At 46.2% G+C, this 22,993-nt stretch overlaps 1 protein-coding gene across 2 annotated transcripts in view; it reads right to left on the bottom strand.

The window, feature by feature from the left end:
- LOC138491964 (cytochrome P450 2J4-like) overlaps nucleotides 1-22,993 on the bottom strand; it is a 971,726-nt gene that overhangs the window by 237,786 nt on the left and 710,947 nt on the right. For both annotated transcript variants that reach the window (XM_069618853.1, XM_069618852.1), the window contains one exon: nucleotides 4,109-4,250. In XM_069618853.1, the coding sequence (XP_069474954.1) occupies nucleotides 4,109-4,250 (142 nt within the window). The remainder of the gene's footprint in view (nucleotides 1-4,108; nucleotides 4,251-22,993) is intronic.

The following is a 22,993-nucleotide window of genomic DNA, read 5'->3' as shown; positions in this document are numbered from 1 at the left end:
CGCATCTGATCTACATGCTCACCCGATCTATACGCTCATCTGGTCCACACACTCATCCGGTCCACACACTCATCCTGTCCACACACTCATCCGCACTACACACTCATCCGCACTACACACTCATCCGCTCTACATACTACTCGTCCGCTCCGCACACTCTTCCGCTCCGCACACTCTTCCGCTCTGCACACTCTTCTGCTCCACATCCTCATCCGCTCCACACACCCATCTGCTCCACACACCCATCTGCTCCACACACTCATCCGCTCCACACACTCATCCGCTCTCCACACACTCATCCACTCTCCACACACATCCCCTCTTCACACTCATCCGCTCTGCACACTCATCCGCTCTGCACACTCATCCGTTCTACACACTCATCCTTTCTACACATTCGTCTGCTCTACACGCTTGTCCGCTCTACACGCTCATCCGGTCTATACGTTCATCCGGTCTATACGTTTGTCCATTGTGTATAGTCATCAGTTCTACGCACTCCTGCGTTCTATTCGCTTCTCTGTATTTAGGTATTCATGAGCTCTACCCGCTCGTCCGCTCTACACACCCAACCACTCTACACACTCATCCGCTTAGCATGTTTATCTATTCTATACACTCATCCGATCTACATACTCATTTGATCTAGTCATCTGTTCTTCCACTCATGCACTCTTCCACTCAGTGCATTCATCTGTTCAACACGCTTCATCCGTTCTAACTATTTCATACACGCCATTTACTTCGTTCCCTCCTCATGCATTATGTCCATTTCAGCAGTTTAGCTCTCCTTACTTTTCCATATGATTTATTCATATTATCCACTTCACTGTTTTGATCTACTTTACTCGTTCAGTTCTGTTTGTCTTTCTAGTTTACATTCGAGTTTATTAGCTGTCGATTTTTCGCATCAGGTAGTTTGTTGGGTCAGTGTCATTGCGACGCTGTTAGTTTGGAAACCGGTTGGTTTTAGGGGAAGAGGCAGCTTTTCAGTAGTTTGCGGAAAGACGCTAAATCCTCAGTTAGGCGGATGTGGGGTGGGAGCGAGTTCCACAGGGTTGGGGCCAGGGCTGAGAATGATGATCCGCCTAACCTGACTGAGTTTGTTTTAGCAATTACTAGGAGGCCGGCTGAGCTTGATCTTAGGGTGCGAGTGGGATGATAAGGTTTTAGTTTGTCTTGAAGATATTGAGGTCCAGTTTTATGCAGTGCTCGATGGGAGATGCATAAGGTTTTGAAGGTCACCCTTCGGGATACTGGAAGCCAATGTAGCGTCTTAAGGGCTGGGAGGATGTGGTCTCTTGGGCCGAGCACAAGTAGCATTTTGGCTGCCACATTTTGTGCCCTTTGGAGTTTATTTTGTTGGTACACGTGGACTCTGAGGTATGGGGGGTTTGCGTAGTCCAGTCTTGATATAACGATTGATTGGACCACGGAGAGTCTGTTGGGAAATGAGAGATATGGAAAGATGCGCATAAGGGTTTTAAGGTGATAGTGGCAGGACTTTGAGACGTTGTTGACTTGGCGCGAGAGTGTTAGGTCAGAGTCAAGGGTGCATCCAAGATTTTTAGCACAGAAGATACTTCACAGACAATTTAGTAGCTAGTGTGACTACTAAACTGGCTATGGCAAAGGCTCTAACATGTGCGCATCAGATAGACAATATTACACTTTAGAGTATTTCAATGGCAGACAGGTAAGTAATGAACAGCTGCTACGGCCTGCAGAGGAGCAGCAACAATTAGCCCGACACATTAGCAAAGATACTCAAGTGGGGCTGAATCTGAGGCACATTAGTTTCATAAATACAAATAAGCAGTAGAGATCATACGGTGACAGAGGCAGTACATTAGCGTAAACCGCTCCAAGACGTCAGTGAGCGTAGTTTCAAGCGTGTGAATGGCCTGATCGACTCATAGACTTAATCGGCTAGGATGCACTGTGCACCAATGAACCTAGAGTTCACAAGCTGGTGAGCAGATACGAAGCAGTCAGGTATATGAGGAAAGGTTCTGTAGTGATATTGGCAGCGTTAATTCAGAAGAGCAGCATAGATGCAGCAGGCTCTAGCAGAAAGGGGGACTTAAGCAACGCACGCTTACCTTAGGCTAAGAGGAATGAGAAAGGCCACATCCAACTCGATCAGAGAAAGGGGACATGACAGCTGCACGGCCCTAGCGTGGACAGAACACAGACAGGGCCTTTTCTGTAGCCTTCTACGTTGGGTCGGCTTCTGCCAGCTGGCGGACTAGATTGGATACAAAAGCAAGCTGGTTGCTATGCAATGGCTAAACAGCCTCGATTTCTATTGCAGAGCCCGCCCACCATTTTACAATTAGGCGGCAATGTGCTTCGGATGAACGAGCGGCTCACAGCTGATTTCCAGATTAAATATAATGCTTTGGAATCAGGTACAGAGATGCTGGTGCCTTAGCAGTAGCAGGGGCACTCTGGAATGATCAATGTAGAGTGTCGCTGATGCTTCTAACGTGATGGTGCATCGGTCGTAGGATGAAGGGAGCACAGTGTTCCTTCTTCGATGCAGGGGTAGGGGAGAACTCCTGCCCTCACCGCGGCGCAGGTGAAGAGTCTGCCACAGAGCGCAGACAGGGCATTTTTCTGTGGTCTTCTTCATTGGGCCAGCTTGCGCCACCCGGCGGACTAGATTGGATACAAAAGTAAGCCAGTTGCTATGCTTTCCTTCAACCTTTTAAATGCACTCTTTCTGTCTTTTGGGTCGCTCGCACCCTCTTTTCTGCTTTCGGGTCGCTCATGCCCTCCCTTTGCTTTCCTTCAAATTTCAAATGCACTCTTTCTGTCTTTCGGGTAGCTCGCACCCTCTCTTCTGCTTCCGGGTCATTCACACCCCCTCTTTTGTCTTTCTCTATCTTTGCACCGCTCACACACTTTGTTTTCCTTGCTTTCCTATTTCCATGCCGCTTTCTACTTTAAAAAATCTGTGCTCCCGCTCCAGCCACACGCACGCCACTGGGCTTCTCTCTCTCTTCTGCTACGATACTCAGACAGATAGCGCAGTGCTGCCGGGCAGCTACTTGGGATCTGTGGGCCGAGGTCATGGTCTCACCACCTGCCCCTCAGATACCCCTGGGACTGGCACACATCCCAGGAGACAAGCACTGGCCTGGACACGGACAATAATTAGCAATTCACCTCACTCTGGCTCCATGGAGACACAGCTCCCTCACCACGGTGCAACCCTTCAGCCACACAGAGTCAGTGCCTCAGCGTCCTGCTCTCCTCTGGAATGTCCATGCTTTTCGTGCTGGAGCCTCCAAGTTTGAACCAGCAACCCAGCTTGCTCCTCCCTCTTCTTGCGCAGAACCACACCTTTTATACCCTAACCAATGGTCAACAGGAGTCAGGTGTTAATGATCAAAGTAAAGTGTCTGACCTTGCCTGACTCCATTAGTGGGACAGCCTGGTGGTATAATGTGGTAGGCCTCTCTCTATGCTACTCACTATTATGCCTAACTTATTATTTAATTCAAAACCATCCATTTGATGATGGTACCTGAGCGTAAATGGCTGTACGTAGCATACGAGGCTGGATCTGGAATATGAGCTATACCTCAGCATATGATGGCTTTTCTTGGTAGATGAAGAGGGAACTGGACAGCTGTTCGATGTGCATTGGAATATATGGTCATGTGTGTCATATGACAGATTCTGAGCATTTGAAGTGGCACCTGCTATATGATGTTACTACCTGGACAAATGAGGCTACATGAGTCATATGATGGCAGTACCTAGACATTATCACGTGCTTCAGGTGCATTACATAAAGCCATACACTAATGCAAGTGTTTGTGGTGATCAAATGTGCAGGTCCTTCCTCTGTAAGTGGCTTCTAGTACACATGACTGGTATGAAATTTGATGGCTCGCTAAAGTAGGCCTCTGTTACTTTAACAAAACAAATGGAGACTGCTGCCATAGCCAGAAATCCACTTGCTTAGTACCAACAATCAAATAATGTAATGTATCAGGTATATAATTTTGAACAATGACAGATAACCTTATCATGATAATGAAAATGATGAGAGGACGGTGCTTATGGTACATGAACTTCAATTCTGAACATGGCTCACCTGCAGAAAATGGTAGGAAGGCTTCATTCGTCTTAAAGTTCCCTTCTTTATCCAGGAAGTGGCCAGGGTTGAACTCACTGGGTTTTTCCCAGTGATCAGGGTCAAGCAGGGAAGAGGAAAGATTTGGTATAATGATGGTGCCCTGCAAGGAATAACATCAGACCATTGGGTAATAGCCACCGCAGTATCTCTGCTCATCATCACTATCCTCAGTATAGGTTTGGCTGCTCAGACCATCACATTCACCCACATGAAAGCCAGGGAGAAAGGAAATAGAAAATAACTAAAACACAGAACAGGCATATCAACATTTCATAGCATAATGTACTTGTCTTAAGATAAGAAAGGGAAAAATATATGTCAAATATATAGCACCTGCAATCTGAGGCAGTCCTCATGGGCGTAGGACATGAGGGGGTAGTGGGGACAAATCCCCCCACAATTTTAAGTGGGGGGGGTGTAATGTCATTTGTCCCCCCCAGAATATATGTTTGGTGTGCCATGCAGGGATCTGTTTTTGAAGTGGGGGAGGGGCTGCTTACTGTGTAAGATGCTCTCTCACCCCCATGGCCCCCCAAAGCATAGGGCAATACCCTGGGGGCAGATGGGTGATCATCTGCCCCCAGGGAAGGGGGGCAAACAAAAAAATATATATTTTCTTTTTAAAACATAGTTTTGGGTGGGGTGGGTGTGGGTGGGCCACTAGTCACCAGGGATTTTTGCAATGGGGGTGGCCCTCTCCCCCTCACCCTAAGTGGATGGGGGGCACTTTATGTAGCCCACCCTGGAGGCAGATTTCTGCCCCTAGGAAGGGGTACATGAGATACCCTCCATCCATTTGGGGTGAGGGGAGAGGCCACTGCAAATATTGGCAGAGCCTCCCAAGCCTGGGGCAGTACATTTTGACCCCCCCTGGGAGCAGATGGCCACACACATGTGCCCATCTGCCCCTAGGGAAGGGCAAAACAAGAATATATACATTATAACTTGTTTTGGGTGGAGGTGGAGGGCCCACTAGACTACAAGGATTTTTTGTGTTTGAAAGGGTGGGTGGCCCTCTCCTCCACCCTAAGTGAATGGGGGCACCTTATGCAGCCTTCCCTGGGGCAGATTTCTGCCCCTAGCAAGGGGTACATGAGACGCCCCCATCCATTTGGGGTGGGGGAGGCCACTGCAAATATTGGCAGAGCCACCCCCCAAGCCTGGGGCAGTACATTTTGCCCCCCCGGGGGCAGATGGCCACACACATGTGCCCATCTGCCCCTAGGAAATGGGCAAAACAAAAATAAAACAAATTATAACTTGTTTTGGGTGGGTGTGGGGGGCCACTGAACCACCATAGATGTTTTTAGTGGAAAGAGGGTTGGCCCCCCCCCCCACCCCAAATGGATGGGGAGCATCTAATGGAGCCCTCCCTGGGGGCAGATTGCTAGCACAATCTGCACCTAGGAAAGAGGCAAAACAAAAACAAAAAAAAGATAACTTGTTTTGAGTGGGTGTGGGGGTCACTAAACCACCATGGATGTTTTTAGTGCAAAGGGGGTCCCCATGGGTGTCTTCTTTTTGGAAATGCATGGGGTTCTCTGTTTTCCTTGGTGGCTTCGACACCCTAGGCCCAAATCTATAGGTTGTCCACAAGAGCAAAATCTGCAAAATCTGCTTTGCCGAAAGGCTTGGGGTTATCAGTGGGTTAGCCTTTTCCCTTTGCGCCGAGGTAAGTGCATCCACACATGTGAGGTACCGTTTTCGTCGGGACACCTGTGGGAACGTGGGAAGGTAGGACATCTGTTGTTGGCGGCGAGTTTCGGTGGGTGGGCAGAGGGAAATGTCTCTGAAATTTGGTGGAAAAAAACACAATTTTCAGACATTTCACTCTGGCCACCCACTGAACCACACCGCCAACAACACATGTCCTACCATCCTGCATTCCAACAGGTGTCTCGACGAAAACAGGGAACCCCATGCATTTCCAAAAAGAGGACACCCGTGGGAATCCACAGAGGTTTGACTTGAGCAAATCGTCCCAGAATGTATTACCCACAATCCCTGGCAAAGTCTGAAATTTAGTGAAAAAACTACAATTTTCAGACATTTCCCTCTTGCCACCCACAGAAAAACGCTGCCAACTCCACATGTCCTACCTTCCCACGTTCCCACAGGTGTTCCGACGTAAATGGTACCTCACATGTGTGGGTGCACCTACCTGGGTGCAAAGGGAAAAGGCTAAACCACTGGTAACCCCCAAAGGGTTTGGGGAGACAACCTGCAGATTTGGGCCTAGGGTGTCAAAGCCACAAAGGAAAACAGGATTCCCCCATGCATTTCCGAAAAGAAGACACCCGTGGAAATCCACAGAGGTCTGACTTGCGTGAATTGCCCCAGAATTTATTACCCACAATCCCAGACAAAATGAAAATTGTGTTTTTTCCACCAAATTTCAGGCTTTGTCAGGGATTGTGGGTCATAAATTATGGGGCAATTCGCGCAAGTCAGACCTCTGTGGATCTGCACCTAGGAAAGAGGCAAAACAAAAACAAAAATTTAAAAAAATATAACTTGTTTTGAGTGGGTGTGGGGGTCACTAAACCACCATGGATGTTTTTAGAGCAAAGGGGGTGCCCACGGGTGTCTTCTTTTCGGAAATGCATGGGGTTCCCTATTTTCCTTCGTGGCTTTGACACCCTAGGCCCAAATCTGTAGGTTGTCCACATAAGCAAAATTCCTGAAAATCTGCTGTGCGAAAAGACTTGGGGTTACCAGTGTTTTAGGCTTTTCCCTTTGCACCCAGGTAGGTGCACCCACACATGTGAGGTACTGTTTTTGTTGGGAAACCTGTGGGAACGCGGGAAGGTAGGCCATGTGCTGTTGGCTGCGTGTTTCGGTGGGTGACCAGAGTGAAATGTGTGGAAATTGTGTTTTTTTCTGTCATTTTCCCGATTTCCCCCCAAACTATGGAATCTTTCCCTACATAGTTGTTGCATGACCTGCGCAAATCACCCCTCCCTAAACTTGGAATATTGTCTACTTTTCAGAAATGTATGCCTTTCTGGCTTCCCATTCAGCTTTCCTACCCTTTTCTTCCATTCCGTCCACTCGTGACCTATTGGACACAAAAACGCCAAAATCACCTACCTCTCAATAAATGGCTGATTAGCATATCAAAATATGTTATTTTGGTTTCCACTCAATCTGTTCTTGAAAGCCTGGAAAATGGCGAATCCAGCACAGCAAATAATTTGTTCCTAGCTTTTACAAGGAAAACACCACAGGCTTCTTTGTACATTTTATTGGCATTTTCTGAAAAAAAACAAATGTTCTCCTTTTTGGTTATTTTCTCTCACCCCCCTACAGCAAACTAGGATTCCTGGGTGGCGTTACGACCGTCTACATGTGGGAAAAAAGGGGCCAACTTTGGCCGAGATATCTCATGTAACTATGAAGTTACAAGGGATTGAATGGCGACATACCGAAATCACTAAAAAAGGCCTTGGCACTGGGGGGAAATACCCATGGCAGTTAAGGGGATAAGACGGTAAAGCCCCAGAGGAGATATCATTTGTAAGGTAGCTCAGTTAGTTAATGCTCCAAATGCAGATTGTGCACAGGAATATGTAACACCTGTGTTCACTTCCTGGCTTAATCTTCCGGTGGGATAATAGGCAGAGTGAATGCATTCAGCTTCCGATGCAACACAGCATTTTCCAGGTCAATTGGTTCAGAAAAAGTGGTGGAAAACACTATTACTGTCGCTTTTTCTAATTAGCCAGATTTTCGTGCATTTTCTAGGTGGAGTTCGGGAGCCGAGTGGACATACCAGGACCTCCTGTATTTCCCGCTCCACCAGACAAATGCGGCCTTACTGCCAGCATGGATTCTCATGCTGTAAATTAGGAAAGGGATTCCTCTGGGATCTGCTTGGAAATGAAACCTGGTGAATGCGGGCAGAGTCCAGAGGAAGCCATTTTCAATTCTGCCAGCAATTGCTAATTGTGCAAGGTATTTACACTCTTCCAAAGTGGAAAAGCAATGTGATTTCACCTGCCTTTTACGCTAAAATCTTCCATTTTGTGGCGGAAAAGTAAAAACGTGGGCCAATGGAAGTGGTCCACTCCATGCAGTTTACTTTGCGCCTTGATGCTTGGGGGTTTTACGTGATGCTACACATGTAATAAATAAATCAATACATTTAACATGACCCTAGATAAATGGCAATTCGTGATCAGAATGAGTGAGCATGGCATGTCGCTGGTAAGAGGGTGTCCTGTGCTTCTTGAGTGCGTTGGAAAATGCCCTTAATTGCCATCTCGCGTTAAGCAGGTGCTTAAACCCATCAGTGTGGATTGCGCAATAATAAGTCGACAGAGGTATTTCAAATGGCCAATTTCGCTCTTTGGGTGAAATTGTCAAAGTGGGAGAATGTTGCCCAGCATGTGCCACTTTCTCTGCGGAGTGAATATTACGCCCACCCCAAGGAAGAAGTGTGAAAAACCCACAAGGGCACTGTGCCCTGCTCTTTCTGCGTGTGTCTTCCCCACAGGGCGACAGATGCTGACTCAGACATGGGCAAGTCTCAGGTAGCAAGCCTATACCCTAGTTGATGTGGCAAAGGATTCCAGACTTCTGAGGCTGATAGCATTAGTAGCATTGAGTTACATGCCACCTGACAGGTATGTGTGATAAAGTTGCAAAGCAGAGCTGTTAGTGGGCTAAAGCAGGAGGCAATGTCTGCCCACCCTCAAAGGGTATGTACAACCAAAGGTAATAGGCCCCGTAAATGCTTAATTGGAGCTGGAAATGAGCTCCTGGCATGATCAAAATGCCTTAACCAAGTGTGACATCATCCCCTTCATTTATAAGCAATATGTGTGTTCTCGCGTTTCTTCATCCGCTGAATTACTGTTAGAAACAAAGGAAAGAGTTGTCTCTTGTGTAGGCATTAGGAAGGCAGTAGCCAGCCTCTGATATAATATGCCCATGTTCTTCCAATATTGGCTTGCTGTTGCCCTCTTATGGCCAGGTAGAACCATCATGGCAGTGACTGGCAAATGCCTTTCCCCTGCAGACAGAAAAGAGGAAATAAGAGGCCAATTCAAGATACAGAACAAATTGAAGTTAAGACAGACTGCAGCTGCCATTGCTGTGTTAGGGAGAATATGTTGAGTGTTCAAGCAAGGAGGTATGTATTAAGCAAGCAAGCAGTGAGACAAGGGAGAGGCAAAGAAAGGCCAGAGGGGCTCTTTGAATAATATAACAGGGCAGAGGACCCATGCTCTGCCGTCCTAGTAACATATGAGAGAATCAAATAATCAGGCTTTGCAGCAAATGTTAAACGAGAAAGGAACAGAGTCCAGCTCTGCATTCAGAATAAAAAAGGCAAAGAAAGGCTAGGCTATGAAGCCAGCATGAGATGGAATAAGAGGGACCAGACTCATTGTGAGAGGCTGGCCCGGCCCTCGCTGGGGCGCTAGAGGGGCAGCCCACATAGCGGGCTGCCCCTCTGGCCACCCCCCTGGGTCCACATACACCCCACCTACTAGGCATCCCCTGGGTCCAACACATCTGGCCGCGGTGGCCGCGGACCTCGGGAGTGCTTATAAGGGGGGGGGGCTTGCGATCGCTCATCCTCCTTATTTGCTGTATCCCCCCCCCTCCGGAGGACAGTCAAAGCAGCAACATCACACACATTGTCCCTCTACACCCATAACAGGGCTTATTCAGAGGTACAAAAAAGATTTCCTCTTTCTTTGAAACCCCCATCATTCCATTCCAAGGGACACGCACGTCTCCTTGCCCCACACAAAAAAAGTAGCAATTTGCAGTTGGTAGAAAAGGCTGCAACTCCTTTATTTGGCAGGAGTCCACTTACAGGTGATCTGCCTCTAAACGAGCTGGCGTCCTAGCTGTGGCCCACTGGAAGTAATTGTTATTTCCTCTCTCTTACCATGAGCTCATAGTCAGATGATGAATCCAGAAATGCAACATACAAAGACATGTTCTTTGCTGCTGCAGCCTTTAATTTTCTTCTGTTTTCTTTTCTTCTTTTCTCTTGTTTTATACAGTGATATTTGTAATTTAATACATACTGCTATTTTAATTCTAATCTTGTGAAAAGTCGAGTTTTTTTCTAAAACAAATAAATAATTAAATAAATAAAGCAAAGTCCCCAAGATGTCCCCTGCCCCCCCCCCCCCCCCCCCAGGTTATATGTGTCTCCTACACCCCTGGCGGTCCTATGTAATTAACCATTAACATCTTTGGAAGTACAGATACTATTTAACTGAAAAAGAGGTTGGAAAAACAACTTTGCTGTTTTGCCAATGAAAGACAAGAAAGAACTACATGCATAGTGCCTTGAACCCTGCTTACGGAGTGGAAGTGCCTTTAATTATAAGCAATGCATGACTTGAAGTTGTAAACGGTTTAATTCAGTGGAAAGATAAAAGCGCCACACATCCGGGGTAGGTAAATCATAGAGATGTATTTATATTATCAACAGTATCATCATCATCATAAAAATGTATTTCAGAAATAAAAATGCTTCCTTAACAGCAGGAGACAAAACATCATCCTCGAGTCGCTACTACAGTTTAGCATAAAAGCCATCATCGAGAAATAAGGCCAAACATCCGCAACATGCATACACACTTAATGCAGTAAGAATAGTTCCACTGCTACCACTTCATTAGCTACCTTTTTTTGTTGCATTTTTAAAGCACTCACACAGCCCAGGGGCATGGAGGCGCTGTTACAGGAATATGTCTAAGTTGTGTATTTATAATACGCCAATTATTAAAGACCAGAGGTTTCTAAGCACGGACCGGGGATCGAACCTGTGTTGCTTCGTGTCGTCTTTTTTTCCAAGACGAGCACGTTGTCATTGAGCTATCCTCCCTTTATACGAGCATGGCAAGTCGTGTTCACTTTCACTGTAAATATCGTGTGATAAATGTTAAAATCGTACACATTGTTTAAGTAAAAAGTCTGGTATGTATGTAGGCCGTAGGATAAGCTTAAGATGTTCATTGGCTAATTCAGCACGCTCCCCTCTTACCCAAGCAGATGCTAACCTCTCCCAATGCCTTGTAGGTAAAAGGGGGAGAGATGCTAATCTTTGCGGCCCACCCTGGATCTCGCTTTTTCTCTATCTTTCCGATCTTCCCACGGGAAGCAAATGATCGATATTTGGGTGGCTCTGGAAGGGGATGAAAACGCGTTCTGCAGCGCCACCCTTCATGACACCTACTCCTAAAACATTGAATGGTGGTCTCGGCCTCCCTCGATCGACACTCTTGATAAACCCTGACAAAAGAGGAAAATCAGAAATGTATACGTGACAGTCACAAGAAAGCATGTGCCGCAGGAACAGTTTGAACTAGCCTTGCTTAGTTTGTCCCCTTCACATGTGACTGTGGCCAGCCTTGGGGTGCCTAATCTTAACTGTAGGTATAATTACCTTGCCTCTCCGCCTAGGGATACTTTCCTTACAGGCCAGTCAGATAGGGGAGGCTGAAGCCTTCTCCAGACTGGACCATGCAAATATGCCAGAATGCTTCACAAGCTCCCTTACTACTATCTTTTGTGGTTATTTGAACATGTAGGGTGCATCCAGGTGGCCCAAGTACTTCTTCAGATATCTAAACCAGGACAGCTCCTAACCCCATGGAGTGCCATGAGTTCACAAACATGCTTCTTTTAAATCTTTCTGTGGGGGGCTCAACCATAGTTGTATCTAATATATCACTCCTGGCCACAATTGAAGGGATTCCCAATTCTCATCTGAGTAGGACCTTATGGCACGTGCTCCCAAGTTCAGTAGGGGTCTCAGAAAAGTAATGCAGGGCAACTTAGAGCACGAGGAAAGATCCTATAACTCCAGCACATACTGTGCTGCTGGGACCTTCTTGACTGATATGACTCAAGTGGGCATACACAGATCTAGCAGCAGCAAAAAGAACACTAAAAGAAAGACACCTCCCCACACTTGGGTGATTGTGAGAGTGCTTGTTTGCAAATGATCAGCCCACTGGCCCGAGACCTAAAATCCAACCTCCCAGTAAATGAAAAGGGCAGCCTTCTACAGACATCCCCCCCCAACCACCCCTCATATGGGTTTGCATCTTTTTGTTCTAACCCCTGGACTTGGTCTTAATGTGAGCTACATTGATTAAAATGTATCTTCCTTGCAATGGTTCTAAAAAATGGCCACACCTCTGGCCATAGCAAGCATGTCATGTTTATCTCCTTCATCGATCAAAATGTATATTCACTTTGGATATGACATTTAAAGTGACCAATGTGTTCATGTCTATTTAACAAATAAGGCCTCTTTCTTTTTATTTTGAACATAAAACTGCCTTTATATTTTGTGATAGAATTGGGTTTTGCATGGTTTCTATGTCATTACATTGATAGATGATAGAAATAACTTCTGGTGGTTTAAGATGTGAGGGGTCCGAAATGAAAGCCGAACACACAGTTGTCATATTTTCAAAATCAGACATTTTATTAAATGAAAAAAGGGGCTGGGATCATACCTCTCCGGCCCTATTTCTTAAGAGAAATTCCCTGCATAGAAACTAAAGCTAAAGATCTGTCTATGTCAGGATGGCAGTTATTAAAGAAAGTCGTCCTTGTGTCCAAAACATCCTATTCTGACCCTCACACTAAACAAAACAACAAAAGAGTGCAAGAAATGTCTGTGTCTTGATGTTGGCAAAAACTGTTCAAAACCAAGACTCAAAGTATGACTCCAACGAAAATGTTCTCGAAGGAAAATACTCTTGGATCCAGAGGTTGTTCCCCTTCCCCTGGATTTTTAGATTAATTGGAAATATGTCTCTTTAGCAAATAGTTCCTTAGTGGCTTTACTGGACTCACAAAGTTCTTGTTTAAACAAATACATTATGTAACAGTCTTACTATAGTATTTCTGATACTTTATAGACCACCTGGTATATTCCCCTGCCAGGAATCTTCATATAGCTTCAGATGCCTGGTGTACTCGCCTGCCAGGACTTCTTTATGCGTTTCACAAATCTTTACAATCTGCTCCCCCACCTTGCATCTCATGCATCTATACTTGCTTGGGGTTTGCCTTCATATTTTGTCTTGTCTTCATTCAAACATTCTTCTTATTGAGTATACTTTGTCTTGTCTACATTCAAAACAAACTTGGTCTTTAACTTTGCTAAATTGCTGCATTGCCTTGACTGCATTTAAACATCCTTCGTGCATTTTCTGCATTAGCAATATTGCAGCATTCATGTGCTTAATGGCGCGCTTGTCGGAATGCTCTGGGGTCCCCAGATGCTTTGGGCAGACTCACTGGTTTCTTCCAGTGACTCTGATGTTGCTTGCGCCTCTGCAGTGTGAGTCCTTCGCCCGCTTTCCAGTTTGGAGTGTGTGGATGTTCTCCCTGCGTCCTGTGCGGCAAGACGTTCACACACCATCTCTCCTGCTCGGCCTCGGCTGGAGAATGCTGTCGCGCTAAGTGACCCAACCACCAGGAACTCCTGTGTGTTTCCCAAAGTCTCCACGGCACTTCTTGCTCACATGCAGTACTTCTCCTCTTCACACAGCCGATCTCTCTGTTATGCCAGCTCTGTCAGTGTGGGAGGCAATGATGACTCCTACACTGCTCAACTTGACATTGGAGTTGCCGGCTTTAAATGTTCCGCTCATTACAAGTTTGGAAAAACAACTAGTCTGCATGTTAAACTTTGAGCAGCTGTCACTCTGCATAAACTCTATTGTCTTCCTCCTCGTCTCAGTACCTGGGTGGTTATGGGAGTTGGAGTCCATAGTTGTCTTGGGACTTTTAACTCTTTGATAGTTCATCTTATGGATGTCATATAAAGGTTCATCAGAGACAAAAGATGGTATGTGTGAGTTGTGGGTGTTTGGATCAAAGGTGGAGGCCTGACTGAAATGACAAAAGGCCATTAAGAACTCAGGTATCAGAGGTTCTTCCTCATGGAAAGGAGGGTTATACTGCGTCTTGTCCAATGGAGTCAAAACGTCTCCGCGGTAGCTCTCTCCTTCCATGGAATCCTCCCTCATGAAACCGTCCCCAGGGTCAGGATCAGGTAGTGGCTGCTTTCACCTGGCCGCATGGCCCGAGGTCACCACAGGGCAGGAGTGTTGCTAGGTCTGGAAAAGATCTGGGGCTACGCTAATGTCGGACTGTCAGGAATCGGGGCCAGCTAGCTTTTTTGTTGTAACCCTGAGCTTCTATCTGGGGCTACAACCAAAAGACCCGGGGCTGTAGCCCCCTTAGCCCCCACCTAGCAACGCCCCTGCCGCCGGGGAATCCGTGATGACTCCACAGGATTCATCACAAAGTGCTGAGGTCACCACCCTCTGTTTGCCAATTTCCATGCATAAGTCAATCTCGGTGCCCCAGCAGACTCATGCCAGCCCAAAAGGAAGAATCTGCAGTGTGCTCCGAAAGTTCTTATGCCAGAACAGAGCCGCCTCGATCAATGTAGGTGCTGCTATTTGCTAGGAAGGTTCTTGTTCCAGTAGAGAGCCAGCTTGTTAAATGGGGATCTGGTTTGTACTAGGAAGATTTTTGTACCAGTACAGTGCCAGCTTGTTAAATGGGGGAGCTGGTATGTGCTAGGAAGGTTTTCTGTACCAGTACAGAGCCAGCTTGTTCAGTGGGGAGCTGGTTTGTGCTAGGAAGATTTTTGTTCCAGGAGAGAGCCACCTGCTCAATGGAGGGGCACTATGTACTATGAAAAGCAGTGAGACAGAGCAGAGCCACCTTGCTCAATGGAGGAAATGCTGTGTGCTAGAAAAGTTCATATGCCAGGATAGAGCCACCTGATGAGTGGAGGTGCTGCTATGGGATAGAAAGGTTGTTGTGCAAGGATGGAGCCACGTTGTTCAATGGTGAAGGTGGTTTGTACTAGGACATTATTTGTGCCATGACAAAGCCACCTAGCAGATTGTAGGGGCTCCTGTGTGCTAGGACGGCTCGATTGCCACGACAGAGCGATCTTGCTCAGTGGACGGGCTGCTGCTTGCCAGGAAATGTCTTGTGCCAGGACAGAGTCACTTTTCGAAATAGAGGGGTCCCTGAGTGCTAGGCAGAGTATTCTGTCAGGACAGAGGCACCTTGCACAATGTAGGAACTGCTGTGTGTGTGCACGAGGGAGTGGGCATAAACTGCAACGGTATTGTTGCTTTTCCAAAACCCTCCTGACTAAACAAGGACCATTGTGGTGTTTTACGGTTTTTCAATCCGAACAAAAAGGGTCATTGGTGATTAAGGTATACCCTTTAAGAAGAATAGCTTCTTCTGGTTCTGCTCACTGTAAGAAAATGTAAAGTGGATGCCAGAAAATTGGCCCTCTGCAGCAGTAGGGGTCAGTCATACTTTTTTTTCCTGCAGGAAATGATGGGCTGCTTGTTTATTGGTTTGTCCTACCAGAAGAGAAGAATCAACTATTATTACTTATGATTTTCCTCTTAAAGAAAGTATGTCCTTTCATATACCCTCCTACACATCAGCTGACAATACAGATGCGTCTTCACCCTACCAGGTGGTATAGACCTCAGTTCCTGTAGGAGCGCGTCTCACAATTCTTGTATTTCTCGCAGGTGAGAGAGAATACCTGCAGTTTATGTCACACCACTCCTTACAGAGATGGAAAACATCTAATACTTCGAGGGTGCTTAGGCAATGGACTACCCTTTGTAACCTTCAACTTGGTACCAATGGTCAGATCATGTGGCAAGGGCAAGAAAAAGACAACCACTTCTCCATTCAAACCTGTTTGGTCCTTTGGGACCTGCTATCGGCAGATGCACTACATCATGGTAAGGTGACTACATATTCAAGAAGGAGGGCAGCAGCTCTACCTTTATCACAGGCAACCACAGCTTGGTTTGCTTAACTTCCTTCCCAACAAAGCTGCTGTTTCCCTACTGCACTATGAAAGGTGCTGAACTGTGCAGTCTACATCCTGTGACTCGTGAGGCTAGGGTTGCTGTACCATGGTAAATGGTAAACTGTGCTGTCTACGCCCTGTGACTCATGAGGCTAAGGTTGCTGTACCATGGTAAATGGTAAACTGTGCAGCCTGTGCTGCTGTGACACACAATGCTCAGTGGTCTACTATGGCAGAGGGCAAACTCTGAAGTACATGCTCCTGAGGATTCTAATGCCAAAGTGGCGGTATAGTGAGAACAAACCGATGAATGTCATCATCAGATCTGGTGACACCTCTTGTAGTAAACACTACTGCATTTTACAAGAACATAATCATAAACTGAAACAATGTTTAACAACTCTTGTACGTTACACTCCCCCACTATTATTTTTTGTGATATCAATCTCTGGGCAAATGACCCTACAGATGGAATTGCTACTTCACTAGCGGAATCTCTTCTTTCTTTACAATTTGTGCAACGTATTAATGCTCCTACACATATAGGCGGAAGCACCTTAGATTGGGTTTCATCCAAAAATCTTCCCATCACAAACATCCAAATAAGCAATTGTATCTGGTCGGATCACCATTTTATATGCTTTGAGATGATTCATAATAACATCTTTCCTGTTGATCAGTTGCCCCCCACACCATGTATGACTAGGAACATACGAAAAGTTACGCAAGATGCATTTCATGCCATAAGTCTCCCATTGCTTCCATCACTTGAAAAATCGACTCTTGGAGTCTTTGTAGCCAATATAAGATCTGCAGTGTACCAAGCATTTGAGATACTTGCTCCCCTCAAATCCTCTATAAATGAAGGTACTACTAAATCTCACATACCATTCACACCCGAGATAATTGAAGCTCGTGCTCAAAAACGCAAATTAGAACGTTTATGGTGGAAGCATTCAATAGAGGGAAGCCTATCCACCTATATGCTTGCTGTCAGACATTATAAGACTCTTATCTCTCAGACCAAAGAGATACACCTGAATTCCCGGATTGCTAAAGCAAAATCTAGGCATAAGGAGCTTTTCACAATCCTATAAGAGCTGAAGGGCAGTACTGTGCCCAATTTACCTCATGTTGATAGCTCCTGGTGCCAAAATATTCATGATAGCTTTTCAAACAAAACTGTAACTCATCAAAAGAATATTGAGGCCAAGGTTAAATTATTATCTGGTCATATCACCCCTATTACAAAGAGTGTAGAATGTAGTGCTGACTCTCCTGCCTTCTCTTTCAAAGCAGTTTCTATAGAGGAGGTAATTGATGTAGTCTCCAAACTTAAAACCACCTCTTGCAAAGGGGATACTTTCCCTGCTGCATTATTCAAAGAATACATCTCTACTCTCGCCCCATGGGTGACTACTTTTGTTAATCGCTCCTTTTGTGAGTCACTTGTTCCTGAAAGCACTAAAGATGCATGGGTAACACCCCTGCTGAAGAAGGAAAATGTGGACACTTCAGAGGCTGGTAGTTATCGTCCTATCACAAATGTCCCCTTCATCTTAAATATTTTAGATAAGATTGCTTACTGTCAATATCAGTCTTTCGTTGAAGAACATGATATACTGGCTGCCCAGCAATCCAGTTTTCCACCAAATTATGGGACTGAGACCGCGTTGCTGGACTTAAAATCATACATTGCTTGATCGTGGATGAAGGTAACAGTGCGTTATTGTTATTCCTGGATCTGTCCGCTGCGTTCCATCTCGTTGATCATCAACTTTTGGCGGACAGACTTATTTCAGTGGGCAAATGCTCTAAAGAAGCAACTGCTTCGTTTAAATCTTTCCTGGGACCACATAGTATGAGAGTAACCAAAGAAAATGCTTTTTCCATTGCTCTCTTATGTGTGTTCCTCAGGGATCATGCTTGTCACCTTTACTCTTTAATATCTACTCCCGCCTTCTTTGAGTACTTCTGTCAGTTATAGGCATATATTTTGCCAACTATGCCGACGATACGCAGATAGTTATTAAGCTAACTGGTGACTACCTTCAAGATCAGGAGCGTATCAACTATATCTTTACGGAAATCCAGAACTGGATGTCCATTAACTCGTTGGCTCTTAACAATGCCAAAACTGAACTGCTAATTCGAATGGATTGTGTCCTCCCACGTACTCCTCATCTTGTGATAATTCGTTATCGCCAGCTTCGTTGCCTTGGAATTTTTTTTCCGGCAGAGGGCGCTGTGCTCGAGATCGTAGCGTCGATTGTCCCTCGACGGGCTCCGTTCCGTGTCAACGTCACTGTTGGTATAAGTAGATCGAGCCACGCCCGTTGGCTTCAGTTCCGTTTTTCCGATTGCTTCGCTCTCGTGAATGGCACGCTTCGAGATTTTCTGTCAGAAAATGTCTTCATCATCAACCGCTTCTACATTCAAAACTGGGTTTAAGAAGTGTATCGACTGCGGGTCGAAGATGTCTATCACCGATCCTCACTGAATCTGTCTTTGGTATCTGGGTTCGGATTATCGAACCGGCGACTGTGGCTCCTGTCAGTCGATGACGGAGAAGGCCCTCCGTGAGAGGAAAAGTAAGTTAGCGGTGGGACGGGAGGAGTCAAAGGCCACTTTGAAGGCCTCGTCTAAAAGGCATAAGAAATCGTCCGACTCAAAGGAATTGGAATGTCATAAAAAACATTCAAAGAGATCCCGATCTCATAGTAGGTCAAGATGATCTTCTTTGTCTTCTTCTAAAAAACTAAAAAGGAGACCTAGATCTCCATCGTCATCATCCGATACATCGACTGAATTGGTTCGATGTCCAACAAGATCGGATTCCCCTACAAAATGGGAGAATTTTAGAAGAAAAATGATGCAGGTCTTTGAGAATGTGGCCTCGACCCACTCAAAGAAACCTCAGAAAAGCCAGACCCGGTTGCTCCACGGGACGACACAGGGACGACCTTTTGATGGCTCAAGGCTGTTTGGTAGTAAGGCTGATGAGAGCCTAGAAAAACTACAGACCTCAAAAGCGGCAGCTAAACCCCTTAGTGCCTCCATGCGACAGCCTCAGAAACCCTATTCGGGCTCATTTTCCTGGAGGGGTCGCCCTTTTCGATACTACTCTTCTGTTGGTAGAGGAAGAGGACAGGCTTTTCAAAGGGGCAAAAGGAATGTCACTCGTGGTGGACGAAGAAAGACTACAAAGCCATCATCAGGAACAGCATCCATGCCCTCAGCCGCTCCTGCAGCCGCCTCCAAATCACTCTGAGGTCTTATCATACAAAACACCAGTGGGAGGCAGAATCTCTCAGCATCTGAAAGAATGGCGGGCATTACTTCAGATGCTTGGGCACTGGAAACAGTAGCTCAAGGTTACTGCCTTCCCTTCCTAAAAAGACCTCACAATCATCCACCGGGAGCCAGCTCTACCAAAATTCCAGACCCGCTCCTTTTGCAGGAAATTATAACCCTGCCTCGTCTAAAAGGCAAAAAAATCGTCCGATTCAAAGGAATTGGAATGTCATAAAAAACATTCGAAGAGATCCCGATCTCGTAGTAGGTTAAGATGATCTTCTTTGTCTTCTTCTAAAAAACTAAAAAGGAGACATAGATCTCCATCGTCATCATCCGATACATCGACTGAATTGGTTCGATGTCCAACAAGATCGTATTCCCCTACAAAATGGGAGAATTTTAGAAGAAAAATGATGCAGGTCTTTGAGAATGTGGCCTCGACCCCCTCAAAGAAACCTCAGAAAAGCCAGACCCCGGTTGCGCCACGGGACAACACAGGGAAGTCGGGAACTGCGGCAGTAAAACCCAGTATTACCCATAAAACTCGAGTCAACAAATCGTCGAGAGATCCTCGAGGATCGAGTGTTACTCCGATCCCTCATAAAAAGCAGAAGTTGCCGAAGTCGAGTGCAACTTTGTCGACGCCATCGGCTCCGACAGCTTCGACAACGAAGCCTATATTATCTTTGGCGCCCTTATCAAAGACTCCGTCGAGTGCGTAGAAGATTCCTTCGACCCCTTCGAAGAAAACACCAATTCCTTCCATAAAAAATCAGGAGGAAGAGAGAAGGTTTACACCTTTACCCATGTCAGATTTTTTTAGGTCCATGTATTCAATTTTTGAAGAATCTGGCTAGGAGGATGAAGATGTCACTCCTTTTGGACTAAAATATGGCACTAGACAAGTTCCAGAGGAACTTATAAACCCTGAATCAAAAATGAGAGACCTATGCGAAACTCTACATTCTGCTAGTGGTGTTGACACATCACCTGAATTAGAGTTTGCTGCACCTGATCCTGCAGAACATGCAGACTCAAGGTACAGGAGTTTGATGAACAGGGTGATAGAATATATGGGTTGGGGAAGAGCCTCACCTACTTTTGAGCAAGATGATATGACGGATATAATAGTCCAGGGATCCCAAAAAGATCCAGTTCTCCCTTTCCATAGGGCGCTTCAAAGGACAGTTGAAAGGAACTGGGAAAAACCTGATAATATTGCTGCTGTAGACAGCAATCTTCCAAAGAAGTACAGAGCTTCTACTTCTGATCCAGAATACCTAAATAGACACCCTACTCCAGAAAGTCTGGTTATTCAGGCTGCTACTTCTTCGAGAAAGACAGCATACCCAACCATTCCTCAGGATAGGGAGGATAAGAATGTTGATGCTTGGGCTCGTAAAGTTTTTACTTCAGGTAGCATGGCCTTGAAATCAAACAATGTCACCTGTACCCTGGCCAGGTTCACACATACCCTGTGGGAATGCATTTCGGTGCGGCTGAACATATTCCGGAAGACGAGGAAAGGGAAGGCTTCCTGAATATAGTCAAAGACGGGAAGGAGGCAATGGGGAAATGTCTCCAGTCTGGACTGGATACTGCTGATAGTATTAGCAGATCCATGCCATCAAGCACAGTGCTATGCAGATTTGCGTGGTTGAGAAAGTCGGGGTTTGCACCAGATGTGCAAACCAGACTTCTCAACATGCCCTTTGATGGCTCGAGGCTGTTTGGTAGTAAGGCTGATGAGAGCCTAGAAAAACTACAGACCTCAAAATCAGCAGCTAAACCCCTTAGTGCCTCCATGCGACAGCCTCAGAAACCCTATTCAGGCTCATTTTCCTGGAGGAGTCACCCTTTTCAATACTACTCTTCTGTTGGTAGAGGAAGAGGACAGGCTTTTCAAAGGGGCAAAAGGAATGTCACTCGTGGTGGACGAGGAAAGACTACAAAGCCATCATCAGGAACAGCATCCATGCCCTCAGCCGCTCCTGCAGCCGCCTCCAAATCACTCTGAGGTCTTACCATACAAAACACCAGTGGGAGGCAGAATCTCTCAGCATCTGAAAGAATGGCGGGGCATTACTTCAGATGTTTGGGCACTGGAAACAGTAGCTCAAGGTTACTGCCTTCCCTTCCTAAAAAGACCTGACGATCATCCACCGGGAGCCAGCTCTACCAAAATTCCAGACCCGCTCCTTTTGCAGGAAATTTTAACTCTGCTAGAGAAAGGTGCAATAGAACATGCACCTGTAGCGGAGAGGAACAAAGGATGGTACTCCCCTTATTTTCTCATCCCAAAGAAGGATGGAGGACTGAGACCCATCTTGGACTTAAAAAATTGAACAAGTTCTTCAGGAAGGACAAGTTCAAGATGGTAACCCTTTCTCAGAACCTTCAGGCTCTCCAACTCCAAGACTGGTTGGTATCATTGGACCTTCAGGATGCATATTTTCATGTGCCAATCCATCCCAAGCAGAGAAAATACCTGAGGTTCGCAGTTGGCGGTTCTCACTATCAGTTTAGAGTTCTGCCTTTCGGGCTGACCTACGCTCCGAGGGTTTTCACCAAGCTGATGGTGGTAGTGGCAGCGAGTCTCAGGAGAGGGGAGATTCACGTCTACCCCTACCTGGACGACTGGCTGATCAGAGCACGTTCTCCAGAACAAGCTCAGGAACATCTGTCGATCACCTGCCACTTCCTCCACAACCTGGGCTTCTCCCTCAGTTTGAAGAAGTCCCACATGATACCATCCCAACAACTCCAGTTTATCGGAGCAGTCTTGGACACTTCCTCGGGCAAAGCATTGCCACCCGAGGTAAGAGCTCTCCACATCCAGGAGATGGTAACAAAATTCCAGAAAGCCCAGCATCTGCCGGCCTTCGATTTTCTGAGGTTGCTCGGCCTCAAGGCATCCTGCATTTTTCTGGTGCCAGAGGCTAGACTGAGAATGAGATCCCTCCAATGTGCCCTCAGAACTCAGTGGTCCCAATTCTCGGGGAATATGTCAGATCTTCTGCAAGTCCCAAGTGCAGTTGCTCAGGATCTATTATGGTGGGCTTGTAACAACAACATCCTCAAGGGAGAATCTTTTTGGCAACCATGGCCGGAGATAACAGCAGTGACGGACGCCTCACTCATGGGGTGGGGAGCTCACACCAGCGATCTGACAATCAGCGGACGTTGGTCTCCATCAGAGTCCAAACTACACATCAACCTATTGGAGTTGAGGCCAATCAGACTAGTGCTGAAGGCCTTCCTGCCCTTTGTACAGGGAAAGAATGTCCTGATAATGATGGACAACACAGTGGCCATTTACTACCTCAACAAAAGAGGAGGCGTAGGTTCACTACCTCTGTGCAGAGAGGCGATGCAGCTCTGGTTCTGGGCAATACGAGAAGGAATCTCTCTATCGGCAGTTCACCTAGCCGGAGAGCAGAACACGGCGGCAGATGCTCTGAGCAGGCAGAGCACAGTCTCCCACGACTGGGAGTTAGCTCAGGAAGTCCTTCTGGAGATCTTCATCCTTTAGGGAACCCCTTAAGTGGATCTGTTCGCAACCACGGTAAACCGGAAGTGTGATCAGTATTGCTCAAGGGAATTTCCCCTGAGAGGAGCTCTAGGAGACGCGTTAGTGGTGGATTGGGATTTTTCCCTGCTGTACGCGTTTCCTCCAGTCTCCGTCATTCCTCAAG

Source organism: Ambystoma mexicanum, chromosome 10 (genome assembly GCF_040938575.1).
Source record: "Ambystoma mexicanum isolate Mex_15411 chromosome 10, UKY_AmexF1_1, whole genome shotgun sequence".
NCBI classification, from domain to species: Eukaryota; Metazoa; Chordata; class Amphibia; order Caudata; family Ambystomatidae; genus Ambystoma; species Ambystoma mexicanum.
Note: the sequence above shows the minus strand (reverse complement) of the source record. Positions and strands in the feature narration are given on the sequence as shown.